Below are 17800 nucleotides of genomic sequence, written 5' to 3' on the forward strand. Positions count from 1 at the left end.
TTTTTTAAATGTTTTATTTATTTCTGAGAGAGAGAGACAGCGTAAGCAGCGGAGGATCAGAGAGAGAGGGAGACACAGAATCGGAAGCAGGCTCCAGGCTCTGAGCTAGCTGTCAGCACAGAGCCTGACGCAGAGCTCAAACCCATGAACCATGAGATCATGACCTGAGCCAAAGTCGGACGCTTAACCGACTGAGCCATCCAGGCACCTCGTATTTTATTTTATTTAAAAAAATTTTTTTAATGTTTATTTCTTTTTTGAGAAAGAGAGAGTGTGAGTAGGGGAGGGGCAGAGAGAGAGGGAGACATAGAAGCTGAAGCAGGCTCCAGGCTCTGTGCCAACAACACATGAGGCTCAAACTCAGGAACTGTGAGATCATGACCTGAGCCGAAGTTAGGACGCTTAACCAACTGAGCCACCCAGGCACACCTGCAAATGAGTATTTTAGTAAATTCATTCTGTCAGCAATTCTCTCATCTTTAAATCCAAGAGAGAAGCCGATAACTCAAGAGCTCAACAATTACATATGAGCTGTGGCATCCTGATTAAAGTAGATTAAGATTAGGGGCAGGGGTACCTGGGTGCCTCAGTCGGTTGGACAACCAACTCTTGACTTCACCTCAGGTCATGAACTCACAGTTCATGGGTTTGAGCCCCCATGGGGCTCTGCGCTGGCTGTGTGGAACCTGCTTAGGATTCTCTTTCTCCCTCTCTCTCTGCCCCTCCTCTGCTTGGGTTCTCTATCTCAAAACAAATAAACTTAAATAAATAAGTATTACAAAGATTAGGGGTAGCATCAGGGACACATGAAGGTATTAAAATGATTAAATTTCCTAGGAAACACCCCCCCTCCATACACCTCTAATGGCAAAAGGCAACTTAATTTCATTGTCACCCCTCATAACCTTCCTTTTTGTTCTTATCAATAGATTTTTTCCCTTTTTATTGTACTTACATAATTTTTTTAACTTACATTAAAATTTTTATTTATTTTTGAGAGAGTGAGAGAGGCAGAGCATAAGTGGGATGGGACAGAGAGAGAGAAGGAGACACAGACTAGGAAGCAAACTTCAGGCTCCAAGCTGTCAGCACAGAGCCCAATGCGGGGCTCAAACTTATGAACCGTGAGATCATGACCTGAGCTGACGTTGGACACTTCACCAACTGAGCCACTCAGGCAGCCCTGTACTTACATAATTTATTTTATTATGTAGAAAAGTTAATGAAGTTTCTTATACATAGTAACTTTGCTTTTCACCACTATGATTATTGATGTTCTATAGAATAAGATTTTATTTATGTAAAATGCCCCCAAATTTTTGCCCTTTGGGCCTAGCCTTTCCCCATCTCACTCTAAACAAAGGTCTAACATCATCTAGGTAGATTTAACACAACTAGCTTTATAAAATATCATTAAACTTTTTTTCAAGTAGGAAAAATTTTCCAAGGTTGTCTTTTGCTACAGCTAATAACACTGATGAAGTAAATGCCATATTTTTTCCCATATAATTCATATATAAACGTGTAATTCAGGCCTATTGGCAGCTCTTCCAGAGCGAACCCATAATGGTTTAGGAATAAAAGTAATGAGAGTGACATCACTAAAGATAGAAGGGACAAATTAAAATTTAGGAGCTTAGGAATGTGAAGTCTCCAAGACATGTTTTACTGACTTTTGAATAGTGTTTAGGATATCTGTTTAAAAAGAAGAAATTCTCAAAGTGAATTATCTTTAAACAGTGTTCTCATTGCCAACAGTATCTGGTCTAGGGAGGATTCAAGTTACTTTCTCTACTATTTCCTTTCCTACATAGTATCATCTCCTTTAAGGTGTAGAAGAGATAAAGAATTGGATTTATATGACGTTGTTCAGAAACAAGAGGGTACTAATTAGCTGGAACTAAGTTTTCTAAGATGGATTTTGTTCCCCTGCCTTTCATCCTCTCTAGCTTTTCTTTTCTCCTTGAAACTTCAATTTTTAGAAGAACCTGTATGTTTGGAATAATGAGCAGCTGTGCCCCTTGGAGTGTGTAGGGATAATTGTCTTATTCATTATACAGCTTAATGCCTCTTTTTTCCTTCCTCCCCTAACTAACATGGCTGGTTTGGGTAATGGGACAAGGGAGCAGTATTGTGAAGAAGCTAGTGCCTCAGTTAAACAGAGCCACTTAGTCACATGTTCCTTCTCCCACCTGTAGTGGGACCTCCAATTACTCAGTCTTCTTTCTCCTGACTGACTATTCCTGGGGCCTTGTATCTTGCCTGACCTAGCTGGTTGACCCACTTCAGTTCTGTCTTATCACCATGCGAGACTTCCATGTCTCTTTGATCTATGCTAATCCCCACTCTGCATTCCTCCTACTTTCAAGGGTCTCTGATTTTGTTCTCTGGTCACCAAATCCTGCAGCATGATGATGCTGTTTGTGTAATTATAGCCTGTTAGCAAACCGTGGCGCTTAAGCAGGATTTTTGCCATTCCCCAGGAATTTTTTTATTGATTTCATATTGACCTTAGCTCCCAGATAGCACCTATTCCAGCCCTTCTCCTCAAATCCTTAATCCCAAGTTTATCCCTCAATTCTCCTTTAATATATGCTTTTGCTTTTCTAAGGTCTGTTCTTTCATATGTGAAGACTTAGAGCTACTCTGGCCCCAACTTCTTATGGCCCTACTTTAGTCTTTTCATATTTTTTTTCCTTTGGGGGCTGAAGAAAGAGCTATGCTTTTTTCCTCTATAAAGGGAACTTCCACCTGCAGCCTCGATCCCATCTCATTCCACTTTTGACAGAGGGAGAGAGAGAAAGATGTGCTGAGAGAAGAAAAGAAAAGGAAGGGAGGAAATAGAAAGAAGGGAGAAAAGGGTTAAATGAGAGAGTCGAGTGGGGAGGGTATAAAAAAGAGGTTAGGGATGACACTCATGTGAGATAAGGGAGAAGACAAATAGGGGGACAGAGAATGAGTATAGAATAAGCAGGATAATTTATTTTTCATCTGCCGAGAGAGAGATGGGCTTCATGATCCTTCCGGTGATGTGTAGCCCTACACACCTCATCATTCTATTCCTTCTCAAACCCTCAGACCCTAAATGGATATTTTCTGAGCTCCTACCCTATGCCCACCTCCATGCCTTTTCCTGTGTCTTTACTTAGAACTGTCCCCTCCCCTCCCCTCTGACACCATGTCCCCATCCCCTATAGATGTTCTTGATCCACTCTGTGTCCTTGAGAGCCCATACCATTTGGCATATACTTCACTTCTAGCCCTCATTAGTATCATACTCTGTAGAAGTATTTTCTTACAGCCTGTCTCCTTCTCTAGGAAGTAAATTTCTTAGAGACAGTCACATTATTTCATTCATTTCTGCTCCACCTACATTCAATAGTACAGCACATTATATGGTAGATTCTCACTAAGTGTGTATTGGATCAAATGTATCAGGTGGCCCTATTTTCCCATCTAGTGCAGTTTTTTTTTTTTAACAATTTTCTTTCTCTTCATTCATTCATTTATTCATTCATTCACTCTTGAGTAGTTGTTATGTGCCAGATACTGTTCACCACCTTGGGATACTATAGTAAATGTAACAGTTGAAATCCCTATAAATAGTCAATAAATTTACAAAAATTTCAGATGATAGTAAGTGCTGCAAAAATAAATAAATAAAGCATTTACAGAAGAATGCTGAGTGTCAGCTGACAAACGTGCAATGAGCACTAATACTGGAAAGCCAGCATTTTGCCACCATCCTTGTAAAGATTGGCTTAGGTAAGAATCCTCAATGACTGCTAAATGTAGACGGAAGTTCTAATGAGGAGAAGGATATTTGAGTGGTCTTAAAGTATCTCCTCATAGATTGGTTCATTAGTTGAAAGGGAAAACAAAAGCTAGTACATTGATTGGGTAATCAAAATTAATATTACCGATAGGGGCCAGATAAACACTGTGTGTTATTCAGATAGGATAATTGAGCAGGACTCAACATTTCCCATGTAATATTCTAGCCAAGAGTGCATAACCTGAATGTGGTCATGGAGAAATACCACACCAACCTAAAACACAGGGGAAGAGCTTAACGGTTTTGATTCCAGGTAAATGAATGAGTTTTCTTTCTTTTATACTATTGCAATTTTGCTCCAAGTTTGAAATTATTTCCAAATAAAAACAAAGCATTTTTAAAGGTATTGGTGTATTCATTTCAAAAATAATGTTGATAGTGATTCACACTTCTAGTGTCAATTAAAAAGTTATAAAGCAGAGTCATGAATAGTGAAGGGAGCAGGGTGAGTGGTTTGCTACTTTAAATCATTTGGTTGGAGAAGTTTTTTCGGAAGGAGTGGCATTTGCAGAGAATGAAGTGAAGGAGGAAATCTTGTAAACCTCTGGGGAGGAGTATTCCATCTAGAAGGAATAGGCAGAATGAAAATTTGGGGGCAGTATGAGCTTTTATGTCCAAGACCAGCAAGAAGGCCGATGTCGCTGGAGGGGAGGGTGCAAGGGGGGCAGCCATAGGAGATGAGAAACGAAATGTAGGTAGCAGATCACATGGAGCCCTGTAGTCTCTGGGAAGGAATTTGGATTTTATTCTGAGTATGATGAGATTCCTGTGGAAGGTTTGAGCAGGAGAATGGCAAATCCTAATTTACATTTTTAAAAAGATCCCCCCTGGCAGCTAGCTGGAAAGCACACTACAGGAAGACAGTACTGGGAACAGGGAGACCAACCAGAAGACTGTTGTGGTGATCAAGATGAGGGATGATAGTGGCATGGGCCCCGGTTGGGGTGTCACAGTGGTCATATTCAGGCTATATATATTGATGGTATACCTGACAGAATTACTGAAGAAGGAGTTCATTTCAAAAATTATTCACTAAAGTGGATCAGATATGTAGTGTAGTAGATAGCACAGGCAAAGATTAATTACTCGTAAGATTACAAAAGTTACTGGGTGAATGATGGCGTCATTTGCTGGGAACAGTGAGGGGAGAAAATCAGTCATTCTGCATAGGGCATGTGAAGTCTGAGAAGCCTTATAGATCTCCAAGTGAAGATTCAGGTTGGCAGTTTGTTATTCAAGCTCAGGGAAGAGGTTGGGACTGGGGATGTAAATCTGAGAATTGATGGCATAGACACTATTTAAAGCTGTGGGCATGGATGAGATGACCTGAGGACTGAGTATAGAAAGGGAAGAGCAGCATCCCCGGTTTAAGGATCCTGGCATTTTCAAGATTTAAAGATAGAGAAAGGAAAGGGAGCCAGCAAAAGGGAAATTAGACCAAACAGATGATCACCCCACTGAACAAGGAACACACTAGTTGCTTTACATTTTACAGCCGGAAAGCACTAATTATTCTCTCTGTGTTAACATTTGCCTCTCCATAACCTCTCACTATTGATTCTAGTTCTGTCCTACGGGGTGTTAGGTCTTTCGATGGGACAGTGTTTCACATTTTTGATGGCAGCAATCATAATCTGAAGTCTGTGTGTTATGTTCCTTTTACTCTTCCTTACATAATGTTCCCAAGCTCCTTACTAATTTGACCATACTCCAGTCAGTGTATCTTGCATAGAGTTACGCTGGGACAGAACCCAGTCATTGCCAAGCATGGCAGATCCATTTCTTCCCCAAACACACAACAGTGAAACCAACATTTGTCAGGTGCATTACAGCAACTCTCACGTACTGTAGATCTCATTCTCACAGCAAACTTGTGAGGATGTACATATGTTTTTATTATTGTTGTTACTTTTAGTATACAGTTGGGAAAACCAGAGGTTTGGAGAGGTTAACCTCACTACTCTTAGATTATCTCAGTGTTTACAGAAGTTATTAAATAGTGTTGCTCCATACTGTGGTTTCCAGTGTTCCAATAAAACTGACCAAGAGTTTTTTTTTTTTTTTGGTGACTTGATATCAAGCTAAATTTTCTACCTTCCACAGGTGTGCAGTTGATTTTTTAAGCATAATATTTTTCAACCTTAGTATTATCTTGAGAAATTTCTCAGTTCTCTCCTATATACATTTTTGCTCCCCACTTATCTGTTATCCATTCAGAGCAAGAGTCATCTTTTAAAAATATGAATAAGATCACATGACTCCCAGCTCAGACCCTGCAATGACTTCTTTTTGCATCAGAACAAAGTCTAGACTGCTCACCATGACCTACAAGACCTTGCATGATCTGGCCCTTGTCGTATTCTCTGAAATCATACCAAGATCCATTTATGAGGTAAAACTTAGTAAATGTAATTACTTGTTTTTTTCTTATAAAATGTATGCCAGTGCATTAATTAGGTTGATATCTTTATATATATTAGTATTCCATTAAGGTAGAAATGGGCAGATTCTGAAGAAGGATGTAAATAATTATCAGTATGCCTAATAATAGAAATGGTAACAACTTCTTTTTTTTTATAAGTTAACCCAGAGTCTAACAAATACATTTACTGATAAATCCAAGACAAACCAACTATGTTAATCATTATGTGACAGAGTTGATTCCCTGTGCTGAGACAAATTTTAAGAAAGTTGTAACAGACCTGACACATTTATTATTAATTTCCTCTATGTAAGACTTCAATAAGTAACACATTTTAGTTTTTCCTTTCCTACTTTTTATAGGGGAATTCAGCTTATAATATAAGTACAGACTGATTTCTTGGATGTGATGATTAAGTGTAATCAAAATGGTCCGTTATCCAGGACCATTGCCACACACTAATTTAGACTTTAAAAAGAAAAAAAAAAAGGTGTGTGGATGTTCAGCAGAGTGCAAGGGAAATGCTTACAACTGCATCAGCCCCACACACCAAGTTGTTATGCCACTTCTGCTTCTCTGGTCTATTTCAGAATTACCCTGCAAGGGATGAAAGATCTCATGCAACAGGAAGGATGGCTCTAAGTGTTCGACCTCAGGTTTTAGGGTGGGAAGAGTCCGTGAAAACAATCTGGAAATACAGTCCACGCAAACTGGGAAACCTGAGTTGTGTCTCATGTGCAATAGTAATTTTCACAATTCTGTGAAACCTCATTATTTTTATTATTATAAATGTACAAAACAAAACAAGATGATTAAAATATATTCAAACGTGTGCATGAAAATACACATGCTTATTCCTTGATAGGCTCCTATCTATCACCAAAGAATGGCGATTACAGATCTAAGGCTTTCTTGTGTGTATTTTTTAATTAGTGGTAAATGCAGAGGCCCACGTTGTGCTGAGATTTCCAGTGGTGGAGGGGAGGAGCGGGTGGGGAATGCAGCTGTGAATTATTTTAAGTCAGAATGCTATATACTGTCTTTTCAAATACCAAAACAAATTAGTCTGTTGTATAGTTCGTAGGAGTCTTTAAGTGAAATGCCATTGCCAAAAGGATGTCCTAAAATCTAAGTGGTACTCTTGGTTGTACTTGTTGCCTGAGAGTGGACAGGCACTTTTTAGTGTGATGAGCTTCACACAGTCAGGTTAGGAAGAGTGCTGGCTCTTTTCCCTGGGGATGTAATTGCCATAAAACTTCCCATGTAATGAAGTCAGAAAAAATTATTTAGGTAGAAGTGTACTTCTGAGAACCTTTTGATTACTGCCTTCTGTGACATTCTGCCTGTAGCAAAACAAATCAGACTTAGGAAGTCATGGAAATACTATGTTGGGTATTTTCTAATCACTGCATCAGCACGAGCAATCACTCCCTCAGTTTTCCAGTTTCTTGAAAGAGCTTAGCCTATGTTCATAATAGTTTGTAGGAAACAGCACAAAATTAGTTTGTATGTCCCCATATATTTCCCTTGGTGTCATAAAAGTATATATTATATAAATGAAATATTTGTCTTTGACAGAAAGGTTCATACGCCGAATTACAATTAATGAATACAAGAATTAGAAATCAAAACTTTGTTTAGTCTGAGGGAAAACAATTCTTTAAACTGTAACCACATGGCTGTTTCTTGTTTGCATCAACTCCGGGTGACTGTTATTGTCTTCTGTGAATTCTCTGGGGCAGGGGCCTGACTTTGTTGAATGAGCCAATTGTTTTCCTTTGTGTTGCCCATCTAGTAAGTTCCCATCTGGTTTGTATCAGACTGTTTTCACAGCCAACAACTGCTGCCTTCTCTATATCCTGACACTTCAGGGCCCCACACTATCAAAGCACGGCTGCGATGGCCTTGCTGGCAGGGCCTATACAGCTGTGCCTCACAGCTTGGAGCTATTACCCAGAGTGATGGTAACGTAGAACTTGGACTGGTCCTTAATTCCCATTGGTGTCGTGTGTACAGTGAGCAGGGGCCCAGACTCCCCCTCGACTCCCTCCACCCCCTCCCCCCAAAAACTTACTAGTCCACAGAAAGCCCTTAAAGCTCTAATTTTAGGATGTGAAATGGTGGTGTTTTTATTTTCTAGTGGCTTTCTGGATTGGAAAGCTCATTTTTCATTCTTTCACTCTTTTTCAAAAGTTTCCTGGTCAGGCCTTGGGGAAGTAAACTGGTCACTATGTCACATTTAATTTTTGTTTCCAAATTTAGTTAGGAATGGCTAGATGCCGCAAAATCTACTGTAAATGCTACACACATAATACAGCGTCATTTTAGTGATAGTCACAGGCTGTAACTTGAGAGACGTTTGCATATTTAGGAAGGATCGCTGTCTCGGAAAACGGATGTTCTGTAGCAAACTATAGAAGCACTTGGGTTCAAAGTACTTAGTAACTGGTAGGGAGTTACTTTGCCTCCAGCTTTGTTAGCCATCAGATGTCACTTATAAGAATGTGATAACAGTGACCTTTTGTAACCATCTGTGGCCTTGTGTAATTAAAGTTGTACGAGTTGTTCTTGAAGAGTCGAGTTTAAATGCAGCTCTGATGTCACATTGTTTCAGAAAGTGAAACAGGGAAACTCTTTTGCACCAAAAAGAGTGACTTTTACAGAGTATATTAATGTTTTAGAAACTCTTTCAAGATTAGGTAAAATGATTTTAGTTTATGATTTCAAATAAATTGAGTAACTGTCACAGAACATCAAGTAACCCATAAGTAGCGAGTCCTGTGGAGTCCACGCGCAGCAACAATATAACTCATCTCCAGCTTCTGAGTAATTTCAGCTCCCTGGTGTTTCAAGATTTTAAGAAAAGAAATAGAAAGGGACTTGTCTTGGTCACTAGCAGTCTGGTCTGTGAGTTAGCAACTACTCACTTGATGTTAAAGGCTAGTAAAATTAGTTATTTGGCCATTCCAATTGTTGGAAAAAAAAAACTGTGAAGGAATCACCCTTCAATTGCTGAAACTAATCTATTGGTTTTTTTTTCAATTTCAACGGAAGTATAATATGTGCATAGAGAAATACACATATCATGAGAATTACAGCTCAAAGAGTTTCCCAAAATGAGCTCACTTGTCTAACCCACACCCAGTTGGGGAAACAGAACGTGGCCGGCGCCCCACCCCCCAAAGCCCCGCGTGTTCCCTTTGTTATAGCCTCCACCCCGCCAAGGGTAGCCACCGTCCTGTGGCTCGTTCTCTTATTTGTCTACTGGAAATAACTGAAATCACACAGAATGTATGGCTTCTTTCACGAGGCAAGCCTATTGTAATTTTTTAAGATTCTTTTTGTTTTCAAACCATTATGGCATGCTTTTATAAAGAATTATCTGACAGGCATTTGTTTTAGTAGCTGTGTCATAGGCTAGTCAACCAACAGGACGTACATCGTAGATAAAATTGTCTACTAAAACATCGAACCTCTCGGTTCTCAACCAAATTTTAATGCTGGAATGTTCCTCTAGACATTACTGCCCCTAAAAGGCAGGAACTCTCTAGTAACACCACACAGCAATACATTCAAGTACTTAAATGGTTTTTAGTGAGCTTTAATAATTGTACATTATTCAAATAAAGCTTGGTCTGCATTCAGGATAGGTGGGTCATCTATTGTCCAATTTACCAAATTACCAGTCACCTTCTTGGCAGTTGAATATAAGCTTTTATGCTGCCAAGATATGATTTCTAAAATGCTATTATGGAGAGAATTGTATATTTAGTAGATAGGCAGCCAGTAAGTAACTTAATCTGGGCAGATTATTTGTTTAAAAGGTGTTAATTTTTTTTATATTTTTTTAATTTTTTAAAATTTATTTCTGGGAGAGAGAGAGACAGCGTGAGCAGGGGAGAGTCAGAGAGAGAGGGAGATACAGAATCTGAAACAGGCTCCAGGCTCTGAGCTGTCAGCACAGAGCCCGACGCGGGGCTTGAACCCACGAACCGTGAGATCATGACGAGCCAAAGTCGGACACTTAACCGACTGAGCCACCCAGGTGCCCCTTTATATATTTTTAACTACTCTAATAATGTTCCCTTTTTTTCCCCAGTGAAGTCAAGATCCAGGTATCATGAACGTTACTAATTTTAGATTTCTCCTTATTAGCTTTTGTTTCATACTCTGTATGGCACACATTTAAATACTCTTTTGGGCTAAAAAATGTATTATTTTAAGTCTTCAACTTAATATTCTTGTTTTACAGTAAACAGCCATATAGTACTGTGCAGTTTTCTTAAATAGTCCGTAAAGAATTTGCTTACAATCATAATCTAGCATAACAATGTATAGATTTAAGTATTGCTATAGTGGTGATTCTTACTAAAGATAGTATTAAAAACCAAAAGATAAACTTTCAAGCCAGTAATAAAAACTGTAAATACAAGAGTAAAACATTGTAAAGCCAGGCTACTATCCTTTTAAATACCACTTTTTGAAATACAGTAACATGTAATAAATTTTTTAAAAAGAAAAGAAATATACCAATGTGGCCTCCTTTCAAATTGGCACCATGTAGCTACAAGATTTTAAATTTCCATTTAAAATACAAAGCTGAAGGGGCACCTGGGTGGCTTAGTCAGTTAAGCGTCCCGTTTCGGCTCGGGTCATGATCTCACAGTTCGTGAGTTTGAGCCCCACATCAGGCTCTGTTCTGATAGCTCAGAGCCTGGAGCCTGCTTCAGACTCTGTCTCTCTCTCTCTCTCAAAAATAAACATTAAAAAAATTAAAATAAAAAGCTGAAGTATTGAAATAAAGTGAGTGTTTGGGAGAAGCATAGTGTACAAGTGCTACAATCCCAGTAACCACTTTATGTCCTCATTTAAAGCTTTTTCACCAGTATCCCAGCTTTCCCAGTCTTAGACTCCCATTTCCAAATCTAAGATCACTTGTTTTGATTTTTTGATATCTTTAAACATTAAGATAAAGGTCAACACATTTGTCTTTTGTGATAAAGGAAAAAGAATAAATTATATTCATAGATAATTTATGACTCAATTTTTAGTTAGCATTACCCACTCCTAATTTCTATAGAAATTTGTAGATCAAATATTTGGAAATTTTCTCTTCTCAGCCAATGAGTGTCATGTTTCTTCACTTTTTTTTTTAAAGGTTTTATTTATTTCTGAGAGAGAAAGAGAGAGAGCAGGGGAGGATCAGAGAGAGAGGGAGACACAGAACCGGAAGATAAGCTCCAGGCTCCGAGCCAGCTATCAGCACAGAGCCCGACGCGGGGCTCGAACCCATGAACCGTGGGATCATGACCTCAGCCAAAGTTGGAAAGTCGGACGCTTAACCAACTGAGCCACCCAGGCGCCCCATGTTTCTTCACTTTTGAGCAGTAGGATGAGGACGTATAAGAGACAACAAGTTTGATAAGCAGTTTTAAGTCATGTTGGCCAGGGTATACTTTGTGTTTGCTACTTTAATCCTCACCTGCAGAGCACAATACTTACCCTTTCAGTAAACCACCTTACCAGCAAGTGTGAATTATGAGGCAGCTTCTTGTTAAAGGAATAAATGATACATAGATGACTCTGATACCTAGATAGTGGCTTGCATTTTTATTTTTTTTTATTACTGTTAGGAGAAATTATTACAGAAACCAAGACTGTCTCCCACTTTGGGCAGAGTTTTGTTTACATTTATAATATTAACAACACATAGTAGCCACCATCTGTGTATACTTCCTGTATGTGAGGTACTCTGCTAAGAGCCGTCATCAACCCGATTAGGTAGATCATATTATTCTCATTTTATATTTGAGGAACCTGAGGCTCAGATAGGTTATGTACTTTGCCCAAGGACACATAGCTAATATGTCACAGAGCTGGGAATCGAATGTAGTCCAACTCTGAAAGCTGTGCTCTTAAACATTATACTATGTTTCCTTCCTTGCTAATTGAAAAGTAGAAGAGAGAATTTCTGATTGTCCTGACGGGTCATAGTATCTGAAGACATATCCTAGTAGAAGACTATGAAAAAGTTGGGAGGTGACAAAAGAACTGTTCTGATATGGGCTTCGGCCCCTGCCACTAATAGGTCACCTTGATGTGTCAGTTACCCTTTCTGAATCTTCACTTCCTTCTTAGAAGGGTAAGATGATCTTAGGGATCCCTTTGCAGATCGACTGCTGTAATACTGGAGGAGCATTGTTGCTTTTTCTTCAACAAAAAGTCTCCCTGTCCAAAACTATTTCAAAATGATGGTCTAACAAGAATGATTTTTTTGTAAGTTGGGAAAAGTTAGAGAATAATCACAAGCCACAAAATAACAAAACTACCATTTGTTGCGTAATAAATATCAGCATTAGTCTGAGTAATTTACATACATTGTCTGTGTTAATGAGCATAAGAAACCCATGAGCTAGAAGAGGATATCGAAGCACAAAATGGTGATATCCCACCAACTGGTGGTATTTCTCCCAGGGGTCACAGCTAGTGCCTGTTGGCATGGTGGTTTGCATTCAGGCGGTTTAGCTTCCAGGCTTGTGCTCTTAGCTACTGGCTTGCAGATGACTCTTGAATATAGTGTCTGGTTGTCAGTTACTTGCAACTTTTTTTTTTTTTTATCTTACATACTACATTGTAGAATAAACAAGGGAAAAGTGGGTGTTTTTGTTTTTGGTTTTTTTGTGGGTTTTTTTGTTCAGAAAATGACTTCTAAAAGATCACAGGGTAGTATAACCATTTGATATAAAGGTTTCAGAAACATTGGTCAGCTGGATATTTCTTGAGCAACTATACATAAAGGACTGAATTAGGCATCTTAGGGAAAATAAGGAAGGATAATGGAGGGAAACCGTTTATTTTTTCTTTTCCTTTATGAAAATCCCAGCATTGCAGTACATCACTAAAGCCTATGAAATGACTTACTGAAGGCATATCTTAAAAATAATAACAGATTTAGCATATTATTTCCATTTAGATGTTTTTACTAATAGCGCCGCTTTGTTGGATATAAAGAGATGACTAAAGTATGCTTTGGTTTGGAGTAATGAAATAGTTGTTCTTTTTTTTAGTTAAAATTCATTGTTTTAATAAAGCAGAAATAAGCTGGGGTTTTTTTAACGTTTTAGGAAAATGTTTTTATTAAGCAAAGAATCTGAATATTAGAAAACATGCTCCTTTTAATGCAAAGAGTATGCAGTGTATAAAATTCACATTTAGGTTGTTAAAGAATTCTGAAGAGTGTTTCATTGTAGCAGCAAGTCCCATTGGGGAATAACATCCCCTTTGGGGTGATGGCGTATCAGAATGGAAGAGAGCCCTTGTTAGAAAAAGCCCCAAATGCCATTCACATTTTCCCCTCTCCCTACCCAACCCTTTGTTGAAAATCACTGTTTAGAAGAGGTTTCACAGCTTTTTCCAAAGCCAGCCAGGTACAATACATAGCACCTTCTTAAAAAGAATAAAAAAAGAAGGCTCTAGAATAAGAAGTGGCAAAGAGAAGTTACCAAGAATAGAAGGAGAATTTGAGTTACAGAATGGAACCATTAACAGGTAGAAATGGTATGATGTTAAAAGGCAGAGAGCTCAATTAATTGTTAGTCTTCAAAATCCTTTCTACTTGAGGTAGAACAGGAGCATTAATTGGAAGATTTGCTCACTACTGTCAGCTCTGTAGTTTTGTCTTTATAGTTGAAGAGGATTATGACTGTCTTACTCTTCTTTGTGGTTTTCACAACACCTCATATAATAATGATGGACACATAACATTTTTTAATGGAATCCTAGCTAGACCTACGGTAGGTTTTCTTTTTCTTTTCTTAGTGTCTACCCAGCTTTGTTTGGTATGACATTGCTTATTTCTTGCCATAACACGATAGAGAAGTTTAAATTCTGGGCCTTGAAGCAATCACTTCAGAGCAGACTACTACTTAATTTTCCTTACTAAAAATAAAATAAAATAAAATAAAATGAAATACAATACAATACAATACAATAAAAATAAAATAAAATAAAATATAAAAAATAAAATAAAATAAAATAAAAAATAAAATAGTGGTTCTTCAACAGAAGGGGCTGCTGGGGTGGGACTGACTGACACCATTGTGCCCACCTTTGTACTATAGGTGCTGTGTAGAATTGGAAAGGTAGCTGTAAAGGGGCTAAGCAGTAACCTCTCCCTCCCTCTAGGAAACTTAGAGGCAGAGGAGGTAGTGAAAGTAGACTGTGTTTAATGTAGTAACATCATAGCAAGCATTTTTAATGCATTTAAAGATTTTTTAAAAAGCAATATCAAAGTTGGGTACTTTATTTTGGTCTATTTGCAGGTGGTCAGTATATAACAGCTAACTTGTATTTGCCCACAATCTTACCTTCATAGAACTATATTTTCTTCTAAAACTATTCTTTTTAAGCTTTCTCTTCATTCATCTGTATTACATTTAATTTTTTGACCTACCTAATTTTTAGATTTCCAACAAGATGAGTACAATAGCTAAATGTGAATGTTTGTCACCAGTGAGAATCTATTGCTTGCTTTAATCAATGGTGCAATGCCTAAAGTCATGTTCATTTAAATATCTTCTTCCAAATCCACCTGAAGTTTTTGTGAAATAAAGGAAACTTGGGAGATGCCTATTCTTAGAGAAAATCAGAAAATACTGATTATACTGTCCTATCAATTTTTTCCAAATCATTCTGCCCTAAAGATTTGTTTGAAATGATGGTATTGAAATATTGATAGTTCTTGACTGACTGTGTTGCAGGGCACAGATTCATAGCATATGTCAGTGACATGGGCACGTGCCCTTGGTGCCCAGGATGCCTTGTGGGCTAGACAACCACATGCGCTGCAGGTTCCTCTCTTTGGTTATTCAAGTTGACTTCATAATTCCCTAGCCATAGTTTTTCCCCAGCCCGCTTCATTTTGATATTAAAATTCGGCTTTGGTTTAACAGTGTACTGCTCTTCTGTGTTCTCTGACCATGTGACTGGTTACATAGATTGTGTGATCTGCGCCATGCTGACCCAGGGTGAAGGGAGATTCTAAGCTTCTCTTCGTAACCATTAAATCCCTAAGTAAGAGAATCTGCGGAAACTTTTAACCTTGGAAGAAGTGGTCCTTGAGTTTCTCTGATTTAATACAAATTACAAATTCCCTAATGACTCTTTGCTTCCCCCTTTCCCTTGTTTTTGATGCATAAAGATAATAATCCATAAGGTAAAGCATTTTTTTAATTGATAATCATTAAAATTCAGCTGTTTTAACTTCCTTCTTTATATTAAGGCCATTAGGTAAGGCTTCTGTTTACCCAGTTTTATGAGAGTGACTGTGGGAGTGCATGTAGTTTGTGTTCTTTTTTAGTGAATAGGAAGGATTTCTGACTATTTCTAGGCCTAACGGATTTTCTTATGAAAAAAAAATTTCAATGTAGCTTCACCAGGTGATATGGATCGGACACAAATTGAGCCCAGTCTGTACCTCGCATCTGTATTTACAGGTAAGATTTTTACTTTAAAAGTTGTTGAACTTGGAGCTCTTCAGATTTTTCATTTTCTTATGATTTCTTTCATAACAATCAGCACAGTAGAGATACTAAGTACACTTTTTAAATTCTTCTCAAATACCTGTAAACTCACCCCCTGTAATAGAACTCCATGCGCCAAACTCAGCCCTCCAAAAAGCACAAGTTATGGGACAGAAAAAAAATGTTTCATTTCCCTTTGGAAAGTTTATAAAATGTTGAATTAAAAGGCTGCAGGTGTGGTATTCAGAGCACTGAGGATAGCACTCGAGATAATTCCATCTGGGGGAGTTATTTGTTGGGACAGGACAGTGTTTAAACTTTGAAGTCAGTTTTAAACAAAGTGAAGCAGCTGGAACCTGGCATAAGAAGAAACAAACCTTTCACATTAAGTATTGCTTTTTAGAGGAAAAAGAATTGGAGTTGTTTTTACAGGTGCCAATACATTTATTCTTCCTAGAGGAACTGCTTTGTTTGTATCCTAAATTATACATTTCAAAATAAGCATTTGTCAACTCATTTTAAAAACAGAAGCAATGGTAAACTTGAAATATGCAATAGGATTTCTATGTCTAGAACAGGTTTTGGAATGAGACTAGGGTAACATTTTAAAAATCACCCTTTTAAACATGAAAGTCAGGCAAGAAATGTTGAACAGTGACTAGTTGTGGAAAGCAGAGGTAAATGAAATACCACATACTGCACTTCACATCAAATCACCTGGCACCTTCTTCGTCCACGCGCGTAGTATTTGTTCTCAAGCACTGATGCTGTGGTGCTGCTAAGTCTGTAGAGCTGGCCTAAGTATGTGAGGGGAATTGAATGCAGCAGGATAGTTTAGCAGCTGCTTAAACAAGGAATTAAAGCGAGAGTGGATGAGCCCAGGGAGGACAGGAAAAAGAGCTCAGTAAAATACAGCTGAAATACTGTAACATTTTCACAGACAGCTGGGAAGCAACTGCATGGCTGGAACTCAGGGCTGATTTTTAAAGACAGGATCTGGTCCTGGCGAATGTAAGCAAGCTGTTAGCTAGGAGAAGCCACAGACTCTTGAGGCAGAGGCAAATCAGTTTGGTTCAGCAATCATTGCAAGGCCCGCTGTGTACTTACCATTAGGCTGAAGCTTTGTAGAATGCGGAGGTAAATAAGACAAAGTCACTGTCCTGCGGAAGCACATGTTCAACAGGAACAGACCCAGGAGCAAATAACGATTGAGATGATAAGGCCACAGATACTTATTGTGTACCTACTGTCCGAGTCAGACAGCAAAGGCTAGAAGTCCCAGTCCGTGCTCGTAAGGGGTTTATTGTTCAGAGCAAGTGACAGACACATAAATAAATAATTACAATGCAGTTTGGTAAGTGCAAATTACCAAATTACCTTCGAAGAGAATAAGGCATCTACAATTAACAGGACCGGAATTCCTGTGTTTCACCGCTACTGCTGGAAAAACAGCTCAGAGAATGTGATTCACTTGCACATGGGGCTGGGATATCCTTTAAGTCAATGGTTCCTAAATATTTGAGGGGCACCGATCCCGTTAGCACTGAAAGCTATGGTCATCTGTCTCCCTCCCAAACTGTACATGTATGACAGTAACTTCATAATTTTTCAGGGCATTCACAGATCCCTGGTCATTCATCCATGCTTAAGATCCTTTACGCGCTAGGATTAAAGATGATTAGATTTGTTTCCTTTTTAATTTTACTTTTAAATTTGGTTTATAAGAAACCAGTCTTTATTTTCATGTAGAAAAACCCAAATCCAGGCAATTTAAAGCCATTCAACTGTCTGTTCATCATCTCACAGAAGAATGCCACAAATGTATATATATCCCTTGTGCTTTGTGTGTTACTTGATCCGAATGAAAGAGTTTGAGATGCTATACTCTTCTTCTATAAAGCTGTTGAGGAAACTTTTTCTTCTTTCTCTGTTTGTCTCATGTTGTGTTAGGAAAGAGTGCTTTGTTTGGATTTCTCTCAGTTTGCAAGTAACAGAGATAGAATAATGGGTTACCAAATATTT

General features: G+C 38.3%; 1 protein-coding gene across 12 annotated transcripts in view; it reads left to right on the forward strand.

Moving 5' to 3' along the window:
* KIAA0586 (KIAA0586 ortholog) overlaps positions 1-17800 on the forward strand; it is a 112122-nt gene that overhangs the window by 87995 nt on the left and 6327 nt on the right. For 9 of the 12 annotated variants that reach the window (XM_077768745.1, XM_077768762.1, XM_077768692.1 and 6 more), the window contains one exon: positions 15686-15751. The exons of 2 other annotated variants lie outside the window; for them this stretch is intronic. In XM_077768745.1, the coding sequence (XP_077624871.1) occupies positions 15686-15751 (66 nt within the window). Of the gene's footprint in view, positions 1-11415; positions 11845-15685; positions 15752-17800 lie in introns of those variants that run through there. One more of the 12 variants, XM_077768780.1, reaches the window with a different exon arrangement.

This window comes from Crocuta crocuta, unplaced genomic scaffold (assembly GCF_008692635.1).
Source record: "Crocuta crocuta isolate KB4526 unplaced genomic scaffold, BGI_CrCroc_1.0 scaffold10, whole genome shotgun sequence".
Taxonomy (NCBI): Eukaryota; Metazoa; Chordata; class Mammalia; order Carnivora; family Hyaenidae; genus Crocuta; species Crocuta crocuta.